The following is a 16,296-nucleotide window of genomic DNA, read 5'->3' on the forward strand; positions in this document are numbered from 1 at the left end:
AACTAATTTGGAAGGGGTTGGGAACCGGAGTGATAGGGCTGAGGATGGGGCAGTTGATATACAAGTAGATGCAGTGTGTAGTGTGGCTGTGAGGAAGGAAAGGCAGATCAGTGGGAACATTTCAGTCAGTGGGATGAGTTAATTAGCAACAGGGGTCCAAAATCTAAAAGGATGAATAATACAGGACTGAAGGCATTATATTTGAATGCACGTAGTATACGGAATAAGGTAGATGATCTTCTCGTGCAGTTAGAGATTGGCTGGCATGACATTGTGGGCATCACTGAGTTGTGGCTGAAGAAACAACATAATTAGGACCTTAACAGCTAAGCATACACATTGTATCAAAAGGACAGGCAGTAGGCAGAGGGGATGGGATGGCTCGGTTTGCAAAAATATGAAATCAAATCCTTAGAAAGAGCTGACATAGGATTGGAAATTGTGGAACCCTTATGGGCAGAGTTAAGAAACTGCAAAGGTAAAAAAGACTCTGATGGGAGTTATACACAGGTCTCCAAACAGTTGTCAAGATATGGGATACAATTAGAATGGGAAATTGAAAAGGCATGTAAAAAGAGCAATGTTATGATAGTCATGGAGGATTTCAATAAGCAGGTAAATTGAAAAAGTTAGGTTGGTATTGGATCCCAGGAGATGGAATTTGTAGAATGCTGACATGATGGCTGCAGCCTAGTCACACTGTTGTAAATTCTCATTCTTTGCAACTATTCCAATAAATCCCCTCTGTGTCCTCCTCAGATTCTTTATTTCACTCCAGTATGTGGTGACCAGGACTGAACACACCAAGTGTGGGTGAAGGGAAAGAGATAATTTTGCAATGTTTGAGCTGCAGCATTGCGTGCAGATGAGGGGTGAAAGTAACAGTGGGACGGGAAGGCTGCTGGAAACTGGACTCACACAACAACACACACAGCTCAGGATGCAATTCTCTTTATTATTGGCTGAGAAACTAAATGAGTACAGTCTCCACAGACAGTGAGAGTGGCTACAAAGAAATCAGGCACTGAATCCACCGCTGGAAATGATGAGTGGACAGTTCTGGAGTCTTCTAAATACAGTGAAGTTTGTAGGCACAAACAAAACCAAGTTCCATATTACAGGGATAATCATTCCACTTTGAAGAACCTTGAAGCAGAGAAAAGGAATCCAACATTGACCTGTTAGTCCACAAGCATAATGTTACAGTTGCTGAAAATCTGAAAATAATTCTGGAAATATTCAGTAGGTCAGACAGCATGTGTATATAGAGAAAGAGGAAGGTCATTAATGGAGAAAATATATTTATTTCTCTCTCTCCACAGATGCTGCCTCGCCTGCAGAGTGTTTCCAGCACTTTCTATTTTTTGTTTAATCTAAATATTTCCTCTTTTTGAGTCAAAGTCTGTGAGCCATGAATTTGTTTTTGACCTTGATCCATGTGGTTGCCTTGTAAAATAAGGGAGTCACTTCCTATTGTGGTCAGGATAAGTGTTGCTGAAACCTGATATCTCACAAAATTCACTGGGGACTTGGAGTGTTCCAGACTGAAGTGGCTGGGCTCACCCTGGGCCGGAACCCCTGTGAGGGCTGGACAGCGTGCCTATCCCATCAGTGAAAAAAACTGAGCCCTCACTGTTTCATGGGAACAGGGTCTGGAATCTCCGGAATGTAGAAGATAAACATAATATTTCTGGTTTCAATTTTTACTCAGAAAAAAATTATTTCTTTCTGTTATGAGGAGAAAATGGGAGGGCCAAGAGTCAGTCCGCATTAGGGGATCAGAGGCGAAGAAGGTCAGTAATTTTATATTCCTCAGCGTTACCATTTCAAAGAATGAATCCTGTGTTTAGCACGTAAATGCCATTACAAAGAAACCATGGCAGCACCTTTACTTTCTTGGAAGTTTGTGAAGATTTTGACAGACTTCTATAGATGCACAATAGAGAGACTGGTTGCATCACAGCTTGGAATGGAAACACCAATACCCTTGAACAAAACAGTCAACAAAAGGTAGTGTGTATGGCCAGTCTGTCACCTTATGAAGGACCCCACACCCCCCTCATACAAACTCTTCTCCCTCCTGCTGTCTGGGAAAAGGCACCGAAGCATTCAGACTCTCATGACCAGACTATGTAACAGTTTCTTCCCCCAAGCTATCAGACTCCTCAATACCCAAAGCCTGGATGACACCTTACTGCCCTATTTTCTTGTTTATTATTTATTGTAATGCCTGCATTGTTCTGTGCACTTTATGCAGTCCTGGGTAGGTCTGTAGTCTAGTGTAGTTTTTTTCTGTGTTTTTTTTTACATAGTTCAGTCTAGTTTTTGTACTGTGTTATGTAACACCATGGTCCTGAAAAACATTGTCTCGTCTTTACTGTGTACTGTACCAGCAGTTATGGTTGAAATGACAATAAAAAGTGACTTGACTTGACTTGAGTATACCTAGAAAGAGTGCTATCACAGGATATCAGATACTATTAATAAGGAGCCCTCACCATCCAGGCCAGGCTCTCTTCTTGCTGCTGCCATGAGAACGGAGATACAGGAGCTGATGGACCCACACCATCAGGAACAGTTATTGCCCTTCAACCATCAGGCTCCTGAACCAGAGTGGATAACTTCACTCACCCCCACACTGAACTGATACCCCAACCTATGGAATCACTTTGAAGGACTCTACAACTTCTGTTCCAATATTATTGAATCTTTATTTATTTATTATTATTTGGTTTGTTTCTTTTGTACTTGCACTATTTGTTGCCTCTTGCACGTTGGTTCTTTGCCTGTCTTTGTGAGTAGTTCTATTGTGTTTATTTGTATTTACTGTGAATGCCCACAAGTAAATGATATTAAGTTTTCTTTGAACTTTGTACTTTGAGTTTCTTTATCTGCAGTGCCACACTGCAGGATCCTCCAAACCTGATATTACATCCCTTGTAAGTTGCTCCACCTACAACGTCACACTGAGCTGAATCTGAAAAATTAACTCTGTTGTTCAGATGAGCATGGGGTCGATTCATTCCTCTGTGGTGACAAGTGTGGTGAACTACATATACCTGTCTGGACACGCCCCTCTGCTGACTGCTCTTGTGGCTCCTCCCACAGACCCCTGTATAAAGGTGATTGGGGCACTGCTCCTTCCACAGTCTTCAACATGGTTGTGCCCGTTTTCGCTGTTAATAAAAGCCTATCATTTTGTACTCTACTTCCAGTCTCCTAGAGTTATTGATAGCGCATCAATTTTATTAACAGCAATTTTAAAGCATGGAATCCATTTTACGACCCGACAAATTGGATGTAGACCCTCAATCACAGGAGGCCGGCAATGCTTTAGAACTCTGGCTAGCCTGCTTCGAATCATACCTCAAGGAAATTCAAGTGACCGAGCATGCCACTATGAGCTGAGTTCTCCTCTCCAGGGTCAGTCCACGGGTCTACTTGCTGATCAGGGACCAACCGAGATACCAGGGCGCGATGGATGCCCTCAAACAACAATACCTGCGGCCAGTGAACACCGCCTATACAAGATATCGCTTAGCGACACGGCAGCAGCAGGCAGGAGAGTCGAGCGCTGAGTTTGTCCGGGCCCTACAGACACTCGTGCGGGCCTGATATTGACGGGGTTGATGGCCGAACAGCATGCGGAGCTCCTGGTACGAGACGCCTTCGTCACAGGGATCAGGTCAGTGTACGTGCACCAGCGGCTGCTGGAACACGCCGATCTTACCTTACATTCGGCGATTGAGCTGGCCGACACGCTGGAGGCCGCTCTGCACAACACTGATGCTCTCCAGGCGCACGATCTCCCTCCGGCCTCGTGGAAGCTGCAGACCCCGCAACCCGCCGACGAATCGACCTCGGCTGCTGCCAGTCACAAGTCCACCCAGTGTTACTTCTGTGGACTCGAGAAGCACCCCCGAAAACGCTGCCCGTCCCGAGAAGCGACCTGTTCCAGCTGCGGAAAGAAGGGCCACTTCGCCAAGGCCTGTGAGTCCAAACCGCGAGCGGGGTCGAGCAGGCCGCGTGCAAGGCATGGGGGTTGCCATTTTGCCTGCCCGCCGCGTGTGAGGCATGGGGGCAGCATCTTGGTCGGCACCACCTGCGACACATGGGTGCTTACCAAGCACCTCACCGCGCCGGACCAAGATGGCAATTCAACTCTAGCCTCCGTGACCCTCGACAAAAACGCTCCACATCAGCTCGTAAGGTCAATAATAGACATCCTGGTGGAGGGGCGCAGGACTGGCTGCCTGTTTGACATGGGCAGCACTGAGAGTTTTATTCAACCGGACATGGTGCAACGCTGCGGACTCGTGACACGACTGGTAAGCCAGAGGGTCGCCATGGCTTCTGGGTCGCATACTACAGACATCCGGGAGGATTGTGTATTGACACTAGTGGCGCAGGGCACAGAATATTGGGACTTTATCTTACTGGTCATGCCTCAACTGTGTGCCCCTGTGCTATTGGGGCTCGACTTCCAGAGCCAACTGAAAAGCATGACAATGGAGTATGATGGGCCCCTCCCACCAATCACTGTCAGAAATCCCCAGTTCTGTGGGAATTCGTCAGATACCCCACTACTGACCACACACACACACCGATCCGCGCATCCCACCCCACACCATGCCAACAGCCATACTACGGACACCACTTACGGCCTCTCTACCCTTAAAATCCCTCCCCCACCGCTGTTCGCCAACCTGACCCCCAACTGTAAACCTGTGACAACTAAAAGCAGGAGGTACAGCGCGGGGGCAAGGGCCTTCATTAAGTTGGAGGTGCAGCGGCTGCTCAGGGAGGGGATCATTGAGCCAAGCACAAGTCCTTGGAAGGCCCAGGTGGTCGTTGTTTGGAACGGGGAGAAAAATAGGATGGTCGTGGACTACAGCCAGACCATCAATAGGTTCACGCAGCTTGACGCGTACCCCCTACCCCACATCGCGGATATGGTCAATCAGATAGCTCAGTAGAAAGTGTACTCAACCATAGACCTAAAATCCACTTACCATCAGCTCCCCATCCGCCCAGAGGACCGCCCCTACACTTTCCTCGAGGCGGACGGCAGACTTTATCACTTTCTGCGCATCCCCTTCAGTGTCACGAATGGTGTTTCTGTCTTCCAGAGGGAAATGGACCGGATGGTGGACCAGTGCCAACTGAAGGCCATGTTCCCATATCTGAATAATATCACCATTTGCGGTCACAACTGGCAAGATCTCGACACCAACCTCCAACAATTTTTACAGGCGGCCAAGGTTTTTAACATTACCTATAACAGGGACAAGTGTGTGTCTGGAACCACCCGACTTGCTATCCTTGGGTATGTCGTGGAGAATGGAGTCATTGGCCCTGACCCTGACCGTATGCGCCTCCTGTTGGAACTCCCTCTTTCTAACACCCTCAGAGCCCTCAAAAAGTGCCTGGGCTTCTTCTCCTATTACGCCAGCCCCCTGGTCAAGTCCACCACCTTTCCCCTCTCAGCCGAGGCCCGCGCGGCCTTCAGCCGCACTAAAGGGGACATTGCCAAAGCAGCAATGCATGCAGTGGACGAGACCATTCCCTTCCAAGCAGAGAGTGATGCCTCCGACTTCGCGCTGGCTGCTACCCTCAATCAGGCAGGAAGACCGGTAGCATTCTTTTCTCGTATCCTTCAAGGCCCCGAAATTCGGCACTCCGCAATGGAGAAAGAAGCCCAGGCCATAGTGGAAGCTATTAGGCACTGGAGGCACTACCTCGCCGGCAAAAGGTTCACATTGCTGACCGACCAGCACTCAGTTGTGTTCATGTTTAGCAACCAACAGCGGGGCAAAATCAAAAATGATATAATTTTGAGATGGAGAATCGAACTCTTCACCTACAACTACGACATCCTGTACCGGCCTGGATGGCTCAATGAGCCTCCGATGCCCTATCCTGGGGAACATGTGTCAGTGCACAGATCGATCGGCTATATGCCCTCCATGCAGATGTTTGCCACCCGGGGGCTGAGCGGGTTCACCTATTTCATGTGAACCCCCCAGTATGCCAACGTGGTCTTACCTGATGGGCGGGAGGACACGGTCTCCATCCATGACCTGGCGCCCGCAGGAACACCAGACCCCTACCCTGAACAGTCCGCGGTAACTATGAACCCCATACCCTCTGATGTATATACCCACGTAACACCGTGCACTCCAAGCCCTACACGGACACCTCACGACACTCCCGTACCGGGCACCACGCATACGCACACGCACACGCATGAGGGGTTACTAATGCCTAACAGGCTGGCACCTCAACTCAGGCCGGAGCCAGCACAACCACCGTCACCGGTGTAATCACCACCGGTGCTACGTAGATCGCAGTGACAGACTCGACCGTCTGATAGGCTTGACCTGTAAATATACATGTCGGGAACTTCGCCCCCGGGGACTCTCTTTTAAAAAAAAAGGAGGGGTGAATGTGGTAAATCATGTATACCTGTCTGGACATGCCCCTCTGCTGACTGCTCCTGTGGCTCCTCCCACAGACCCCGGTATAAAGGTGATTGGGGCACTGCTCCTCCCACAGTCTTCAACATGGTCGTGCCCGTTTTTGCTGTTAATAAAAGCCTATCATTTTGTACTCTACTTCCAGTCTCCTAGAGTTATTGATAGTGCAAAAGACAAGCCTCTTCAATACTGTGTCTGAAATGGACTTCAAAGAAAATAAAGTTTCCCTCACTGTTATACTTACCACCATGATGAATATGCACACAGTCTTCATTTTTGTAATTATCAGGCTGATCTCTATTCCAGTCGCTATAAGTGTAGTCAGTTCCATCAATCCACGTGAAATTCCCTTCCTGTGGGATATAAATCAGTGATTATTTCTGTGGGGGTGCGGAGTAACCTGTTACTTAATGGTACAGGGAGGAGCTGGACCTGAGCCAGAGTGAGACCAGAGTGAGCAGACAGGACAAACGGGGCAGTGAATGAGATTTTAAATGACAGACTGTCAGAATGGGGGAAATCTCATGAAAGTAACAGAATCCTTGGAACAAAAGAAACCGGATCTGAGAGTAAAAGTCAGGGAGAAGGAATAATGACAACTTGGACAATGAATCATTGGGCACAAATACACAACTGATCTCATAAACACCAGAGGAACAAATGACAGAAAATGACTGCACATGAATGGACACAGACTACAAAACCAAATGAGAATTGGAGGCAGGAAAATTTGTGATACACTCAGATCCTGTGTACAGTTCTGGTTTACAATGTATGCATAGGGTACGGAGACACCACCGAAGGTGAGAGCACGTTCGCAGGGACAGTACCAGAAATGAGAAGTCATACATATCAATAAAGGTTGAGCAAACTTGAGCCATTGTCTCTCATTGACTGATGGTAATATCTCTCTCTCTCTCTCTCTCTCTCTCTCTCTCTCTCTCACTCTCTCTCTCCCCCACCCCCCCTCTCTCTCTCTGAATGGTTACCTTTTCTATCTGTAGAGCCACATCTACAATTAACACTTAGACGTTAAAGACAGATGATTGTGTGTGGAATGGCCAAGCAGCTCACTGGGATCCTCCTTCAAACTGTGAAGATTCAACAGGATCAACGTGGAGAAATGTTTCCACTTGTGGTGCATGACCACAAACACAGGAGAGCCACAGATCAATCCAGCAGGCTCCTCGAGAGAAACTCTTTTCTCCAGATTGTGATGCACTGGGGTCAGTGATTGGTAGGAAAGACAGAGACACCACTCATGAGGGAGAAAGGAAAGTCACACTGATCATGTCAGATGAAGGAGGGAGAGAGAAGGCTCGTGTGGAGATAAACAGGGACATTAACATGTGTAAACATGAGGAAATCTGCAGATGGTGGAAATTCAAACAACACACACAAAATGCTGGTGGAACACAGCAGGCCAAGCAGCACCTATAGGGAGAAGCGCTGTCGTCGTTTGGGGCCGAGATCTGAAGGGTTTCAGCCCGAAACGTCGACAGTGCTTCTCCCTATAGGTGCTGCTTGGCCTGCCGTGTTCCATCAGCATTTTGTTTACATTAAAATGTGTGACTTTATTTGTTCACATGACTTGGTGTCATTGGTTAGAGCATAATTTATTGTCCTTCCCTGATCATCCGCTGACCATTTCAGAGGGCAGGTGAGAGTCAACACATTGATGGATCTCTGGAGTCACAGTGAGGCCAGACTGGGGAAGGATGGCAGATTCCTCACCCTGAAGAACAACAGTGAGCCGGAGGAGCTTTTACAACAGTCTGGCAGTTCCATTGTCACCATTTCTGATAGAAATGTTTTACTCTGGATTTATTTCTTTATTTACTTGGATCCAAATCCGGATTTGGATGAGATTCAAATTCGTGTCCCTGGATCATTAGGGTACACCCAGTAACTTAACCACTACACTGCTGCACCCCTGTTACTCTACAGGATGTCAGGTGTAATTCTGTCAGTGAACACCGATGTCACTTCAGAGATTCATCAATGTGTTAATGTAATCTGCCCTCTGAAATGGTCAGAGGAGGTTGGGGAAGGACAACTTCTGGTCTGGCCAGGGTCATGACATCCTGTAGTGTAATTCACCATCATTAACTTTACCTTGCAAATGTCATTCAGGCCAATCCAAGCCTTTGGCCTGCTTTGCTTCACGAATTTGATCACATTAGAAATGAAAGTGTTATGTTCGGCTGAATACACAGAAGCCAGCTGTCCGCAACATTGGTCTTGATTACAGAAATCCTTTGAATGGAAAAAATAATTAATCTGTTTGTGAGATTCAGTGTCTTTCATCTTCTTACAGACCTCTCAGTAAAGCACCCAAACAACACTAGGACATAGGGACAAGCTCTCAGATCCACAATGTTCTTTATCTTTTCTTCTCCTGAGGTTTTATGACGGCTGGCAAATAGCTTTAAGGTGCATTACCACCATCTTCTGAACTGCACTGTAGGTCAGGATATCTAAATCCTAAAGGTTTGCATTTGTATCAAATTCCAGAAAAAAGGACCTGTATTCTTAAGGAACTGCACTATATATTTAAATCAATAACCTTGTGATCCTTTCTGCAAATATTGTTAATGTTGCATCGTATTTTATTCCGTGATGCCTCACCAGTACGTGCTCGACTATTCTTGCAGATTGCAGTACTCACACCTCCTATTATTGTGTGTCTTCATTAAAAACAATGTAGTTTTTAACCCTGTGTACCTATACCTCAATCTCAATATTATCAGCTTATCCCTTTTGCTCTTTCCTGCATTCCTCGACCATCCCACTTCTTTCTGGATATTATAAAGATGACTTCCTGTTCTCTCTTCATCCTATTGATTTCTTCACAGTTTTTGCTTTCACTTTTGATAATGTTTTTCATTTCTCCTAGTTGCCTCCTTTGCTAATTTATCTGCTTGTTCGTTCCTGCTAATACCAACATGTGCTGGAATCCATATAAAACATATACAGAATCCCATTATTTTAAGTTTAAATAAGATTTGTATTATCTCACAAATAATGTCTTATCTTGCCTCTGAATGGAAATCTTTTAGACTCCTGATTGTTGTGCCAGAATCAGACAGTATTGCAACTCCTATCAGTCCCACTTCCTCTACCACTGCAGAGCCAGCTGTCACTTCATGTGTACACGCTGAGAAATCATCATGCATCCTGACCTGCTTTCTAATGTTAAAATTAGCCACTACCAATCTTACCCCAAATCTACTATTACTGTTTGTAAGCATCTGTATATATTTGTAAATATCCATGACTAATACTAGTTCCATAAATTCAACTATATCTTGATTTAAAATCACTTCTCTGCTTTTCTGTCTCCTTTTGAATAATTTAAGATCCACTTTCGGTACCCAGGGAAAAGGCATTGTCATACTTACTGCCTTAGTACCCATTCTGCTTTTCCTTCAATAGTCCAAGCAAAGTGTCTGATTTCCTTTCTTTCCTTGTCCTTACATGGATCTAAAAGCTATTTTGTTGAATGGTTTTCCCATGCCCTTGCAGGTTTACCCAACATGTTAACACAAGCTGTGTTCCTCTCAGTTCCAAAGGTGTCTCTCCCGACTCCACCTGCATCGCTACGACTGGTATTGTCCTTATTGTCTCACTGACTAACCTTAATGCTTGGCTTTGAATTGTATCCAACTTTCCAAGCATACTGTGTGATGCTGATCCATATACCATACTTCCATTGTCCAGTATTGATCTTATTAGTCATATATATATATCTATGTATTGCTTTCAAGAATTTCTTATAGCTTGCTTTTCCTTTCCTGTTGAACACCTTAGAACATATAGCACTTTCTTACTTTTGGTTATTATTTCCTTAATATCTGCTGGCCATGTAGGTCTTGTATTGAACCAAATTCCTAAAAATTTAAAGTTATCTACACTTAGTATTTCTCTACCATAAAGTTTTCATTTTAAGTGTTGTTCTATCCTCTTCCTAGTGAAAAAGATTATTTTGGATTTCTCTGCTGAAAACCTGGATGGTAGGCAGCCGTCAATCCCAGGGGGTCATGGGTTTGTGCCTCTGGTGAACTGTGTCCTCTCTGGGATGCAAGCCTGGATGGGAAGATTTGAAGAACTGGCTGTTGCCCATGCAGCAGGTCACCAACTAATTCCACAGATTCACCACTGTCTGGCTGAAGCAATTCCTCCTCATCTCCATTCTAAATGGATATTCTTCTATTCTGTGTCCTCCACATTAGGAAACTGCTCAAATCTACTCTGTTGAGGCCTTTCAAAAGACGATATGTTTCAGTGAGATCCCCCCTTTGTTCCTCTGAATTCCAGTGAGCATAGGCCCAGAGCCATCAAATACCCCTCACTTACAATCCCAGAATCATTTTCATGATTTTCCTTTGAAACCTTCTCCAATGTAGGCACATTCTTCCTTAGATAAAGGGTTCAAAACTGATCACAATACTCCAAGTGAGCCTCACCAGTGCCTTATAAAGCCTTAACATTACAAACTTATTTTCATATTCTAATTCTCTTGAAATGCATGCAAACATTGCATTTGCCTTCCTCACCACCAACTCAACCAGCATAAGGACTCCCAAGTTCGTATGCACCTCAGATTTTTTAATTTTCTCTCCATTTCAGAAATAGTCTAGATTTTTATTTCTTCTACCAAAGTGCATGACCATACACTTCCCGACATTGTATTCAATCTGCCTCTTCTTCGCCCATTCTCCTAATCTGTCTAAGTTCTTCTGCAACCTCTCTGCTTCCTCAGCACTATCTGCTGCTCCCCCTATCCTTGTACTGTCTGCAAACTTGGCCACAAAATCATCAATTCATTCATCCAAATCATTGCCATATAATACAAAAGGAAGCAGCCCCATCACAGACCCTTGTGGAACACCTCTAATCACTGTCAGCCACCAGAAAAGGCTCCCTTCATTCACACTCTTCGCTTCCTGCCAATCAGTCAAAGCTTTATCCATGTTAGTATCTTTCCTGTATTACCATAGTCTCACACCTTGTTAAGCAGACTCATGTGTGGCATCTTGTCAAAGGCCTTCTGAAAATTCAAGCACAGACCATCCACTGATTCTCCTTTACTTATGCTGCTTGATATTTCTTTAAAAATACCAACAGATCATTTTCCAATGGTCTGATATCTACTCTCAACTCTCTTTTACTCTTTATATATTTGAATAAAATTTTGGTATCCTCTTTAATATTATTGGCTAGCTTACCTCAATATTCCATCTTTTCCTTCCTTTTAACTTTTGAATTGCCTTGTGTTGGTTTTTAAAAGCTTCCCAATCCTTTAACTTCACACTAATTTTTGTTCTATTCTATGCCCCCTCTTTGGCTTTTATGTTGGTTTTGACTTCTCTTGTCAGCCATGGTTGTGTCATCCTGCCTTTAGAATACTTCTTTCTCTTTGAGGTGGATATATCCTGTACCTTTTGAATTACTCCCAGAAATTCCTGCCATTGGTGCTCTGCCGATATCCCTGACAATGTTCTCTCCAATCAATTTTGGCCAACTCCTTTCTCATGCCTCTGTAATTCCCTTTTCTCCATTGTAACACTGAGACATCTGACTTTAACTTCCTCTGAAATTTCATGGTGCATTTGATCATATTATGATCACTGAATGCTAAGGGTTCTTTTACCTTAAACTCTCTGATCAATTCTGGTTGATTGTACATCACCCAGTCCAGATTAGCTAATCTTCTCATGGGCTCAGCCACAAGCTGCTGTAAAATAAACATCTCATAGGCATCCTAGAAATTCCCCTTCTTGGGATCCAGCACCAACCTGATTTTCCCAATCTACCTGCATATTGAAATCCCCCATGACTATCATAACATCTCCCTTTTGACATGTATTTTCTTTCTCCCGTTCTAATTTGTAAACCACATCTTAGCGGCTGTTTAGAGATCTGTATAAAACTGTCATCAGGGTCTTTTTACATTTGCAGTTTTTTTAGCTTGACCCACAATGCTTCTACATCTTCTGGTCCTATGTCACTTCCTTCTAATGATTTGATTTCATTTTTTGCCAGCTGAGCCACCCCACCCCCTCTGCCTTCCTGCCTGTCCTTTCAATACAATGTGTATCCTTGGATGTTAAGCTCCCAGCTATAATCCTCTATCAGCCACAACTCTGTGATGCCCACAACATCTTACATATCATACATGCCAGTCTGTAACTGTTGCTACAAGTTCCTCTGCTTTATTTCGTACACAGCAGATATTCAGATATTGTTTTCCTAACTATTGCTTGCACCTTTTCATATTCAATTAGATTTTTAAAATTGTGTGTCTGCTTTAATATTCTAAAGGCTCTATTATGAAGTTTTATTGCTTTCACACCTTCTTATGACTTCCATATTACCATTTTCTTTTTCAGCTCTATTCCATTTACTTGGTATACTTATTGTTGTGTGTTGTTATTGTCACTTCTACAATCTTGTTACATAAAAGATCCACATCCTCACTGATTTCAATATTCCGTAATTCCTGATCAGAATCAGGTTTATTATCACTGGCAAGTGTTGTGAAATGTGTTACCTTAGCAGCAGCAGTTCAATGCAATACATAATATAGAAGAAAAAAACTAAATAAGCAAATCAATTGCAGTACATGTATATTGAATAGATTCAATATTGTGCAAAAGCAGAAATAATACACATTCAAAAAGTGAGGTAGTGTTCATGGGTTCAATGCCCATTTAGGAATTGGATGGCAGAGGGGAAAAAGTTGTTCCTGAATTGCTGAGTGTGTGCCTTCAGGCTTCTGTACCTCCTACTTGATGGTAAAAATGATAAAAGGGCATGCCCTGGATGCTGGGGGTCACTTCTTTCTTTAAAGTTTACCCAATTAGCCTTTTCAAATAGCCAACGTTCCAGCATATCTTCCTGATCACCATTTCTATTTCTATTTGACATTATACAGTGTAAAGATACTGCCTGTTGTTTCTTTCAAAGCCTTCCATGAACACTTTCCTGGATTTAATACTATCATTCCTACAGTTCTGATCAAGAAGATCCAAAACCTGGGCCTCTATACCTCCCTCTGCAACTGGATCCTTAACTTCCTCACCAGAAGACCACAGTCTGTGAGGATCAGAGGTAACATTTCCACCTCACTGATAATCATCACTGGTGCACCTCAGGGGTGTGTGCTTAGCCCACTGCTCTACTCTCTCTACACACATGACTGTGTGGCTAGACACAGTTCACATGCCATCTATAAATTTTCTGATAGCATAAGTATTGTTGGTGCAACTAATTTTAGAGGACCTAACCTGGTCCCAACATATCAATGCAGCTATAAAGAAGGCAAGACAGTGACTGTACTTCATTAGGAGTTTGAAGAGATTTGGTATGTCAACAAAAACACTCAAAAACTTCTATAAATGTACCGTGGAGACACTCTGACAGGCTGCGTCACTGTCTGGTATGGGGGGGTGGTGGGTTTGGTGGGTTGGCTACTGCACAGGACCAAGAGAAGCTGCAGAGGGTCATAAATTTAGTCGGCTCCATCTTGCGTACTGGCCAGTGATTATAAACCTGATTCTGAGATGGTGACAAGAAGGCATACAGGAGTGAAATATATCAGCTAATCGAGTGGTGTCACATCAACAACCTTGCACTCAATGTAACTAAGAGCAAAGAATTGATTGTGGACATCAGAAAGGGTAAGATGGAGAATATACACTGATCCTTATAGAGGAATCAGAAGTAGAAAGAGTGACCAATTTCAAGGTCCTGGGTGTCAACATCTGTTGATTTATAATTTAACATTTTGATGCAGTTATAAAGAAGGCACGACAGTGGCTGGGTTGCATTCAGAGTTTGAAGAGATTTGCTATGTCTGCAGACATTCACAAATTTCTATAGAAGTACCTTGGAGAGCATTCTGACTGAGTGCATCACAGTTTGTTATGGATGATTGGTGGTGAGGGTGCTCCATCATGGGTACTAACCTCCATAGAATCCAGGATATCTTCAAGCACCCCCATCATTAAAGACCTCCATCACCTGGGACATGCCCTCTTCTCATTGTTACTATCAGGGAGGACATATAGTCACACACTCATCAATTCAGCAACAGTTTCTTCCCATCTGCCAGGAGATTGCAGAATAGACACTGAACCCATGAACACAACCTCACTACTTATTTTGCACTACTTATTTAATTTAACTATTTAACATAACCTCGTATATGTAACAACAAATTTCTGATTCTAATGATGCCATAATTAATGTTCAATCAATTACTGATTCAGAAACTGCAATAAAAGTTACTCTTGTCCCACTTCCATCATTTATACAGATCAGGTTTTCCTTTTCCATATGTTCTTCTCTCACTCCTCCGTTAATGTTATCATGTTCCCCTCACAATGGGCTGTGTGTGAACATTAAAATACCCACACCATACTGTATTTCCCTCTGTACCAGTAAACCTATTTCTAATTTTTACAAGAATTATAGATATTAATAATTTTAATTGTACCTTCCTTTGTGCATCCTTCAGTTACTATGTACTCTAGTTCTTCTTTCTTTAGTTCTTCATATTTTAAAACTCTTTTGACAAAAGTTGCACACTCACCTCCTCCTCTGTTAACTCTATCATTTCTTCCACTGTCATAACCATTAGCTACAAAATCTAGTGTTGGATGACACCATGTTTCTTGCACACATATCACATCTGGTTTCTCAGCCAACTAAGTTACATAACTCTTAATTTTCTGTCCACTAGCTATTAAACTTCTAGAACTCTGCTGAAGAATTAACAGGATTAGTATTAGTAACCTTGTAAATAATCCTCTAGACTTGGATCACCCCAACCCAGTTCTACCTGCACTTGGTTCCATGAAATCATCTGATATTCAAAAACCTCTCAGCTGCCTTCAGTATCATTTTTATCTTTTCCATATTTGATTTTTTCTGCTCAGAACAATTCATAACCTTTACCATGAACAAAACTAATTTATCTATATTAATCACTAATGTTGAAAGATTTCACTGACTTTGTTTTGTATTTGTATTTGAATCATTTCCACTTTAACTCTTCTCTCATTTTTTACCATGCTGTTTCCACATATGACACAACGTGCTGTCCCCTTATTTGTATAATTCCATTGCTTTTTTCCTAACTTCACATCCGCCAGAGGCTACTGTGTGGGCCCCACCACGATGACAGCATTTTACTGGTTCATCTTGTTTGCACTGCTCACACATTCATATGTTCTCCTCCACACCCACCACACCTCTGCTACATGCCCATATTTCTGACATTTATAACAACTTAGTAGTGGTGGAACATTGGCTCTGTCACTAAAGCACATGAATCCAATTGGTACTTTTTCCAGTAAGATTGAACCCTGAAATATTAACATAACAGATGTGCTGTAAACTTTACTCCATTTCACACTGTTTTCAATCTTTTTATCTCTGCCGTCAATCCTCCTTTGATATTTTTCTTTAGTTTCTCTGTTTTCTCTGATTGGTATTCCCATTATCACCCCTTTTCACACCACTTTTTCCCCTGACACTCTTTTCTATAACCTTGCTTTTGCTAACATTTAGTACCTCCATTACTTTGTTCCTCTGCTCCAAATTTTTACAAACAATCAACAGTGCTCCATCATACAGAAACTTTGCTGTACTTACATTATATCTCCTATTTCCTTCTTTAGATCATCAAGCAGTGCTAATGGACTCAATGCATTTACTTCACTCCCTTGCTTAGACTTAAACAGTATTTTAAACTCCTCCTCTATCACCTTCCTTCAAATCTAACATTGTTCTCTATCATTATCATTTTCTCATT

General features: G+C 43.2%; 1 protein-coding gene across 2 annotated transcripts in view; it reads right to left on the minus strand.

Annotated features, from left to right (window-relative positions):
* Positions 1–935: 935 nt before the first annotated feature.
* LOC140738833 (alpha-N-acetylgalactosamine-specific lectin-like) overlaps positions 936–16,296 on the minus strand; it is a 48,835-nt gene continuing 33,474 nt past the window's right edge. For both annotated transcript variants that reach the window (XM_073066745.1, XM_073066746.1), the window contains 3 exons: positions 8,592–8,732; positions 6,721–6,829; positions 936–1,146 (listed from right to left, as the gene is read on the minus strand). In XM_073066745.1, coding sequence (XP_072922846.1) covers positions 1,070–1,146; positions 6,721–6,829; positions 8,592–8,732 — 327 coding nt within the window. In that variant the 3' untranslated portion in view covers positions 936–1,069. The remainder of the gene's footprint in view (positions 1,147–6,720; positions 6,830–8,591; positions 8,733–16,296) is intronic.

The sequence above is a fragment of the Hemitrygon akajei genome, chromosome 14, assembly GCF_048418815.1.
Source record: "Hemitrygon akajei chromosome 14, sHemAka1.3, whole genome shotgun sequence".
In the NCBI taxonomy this organism is placed as follows: domain Eukaryota; kingdom Metazoa; phylum Chordata; class Chondrichthyes; order Myliobatiformes; family Dasyatidae; genus Hemitrygon; species Hemitrygon akajei.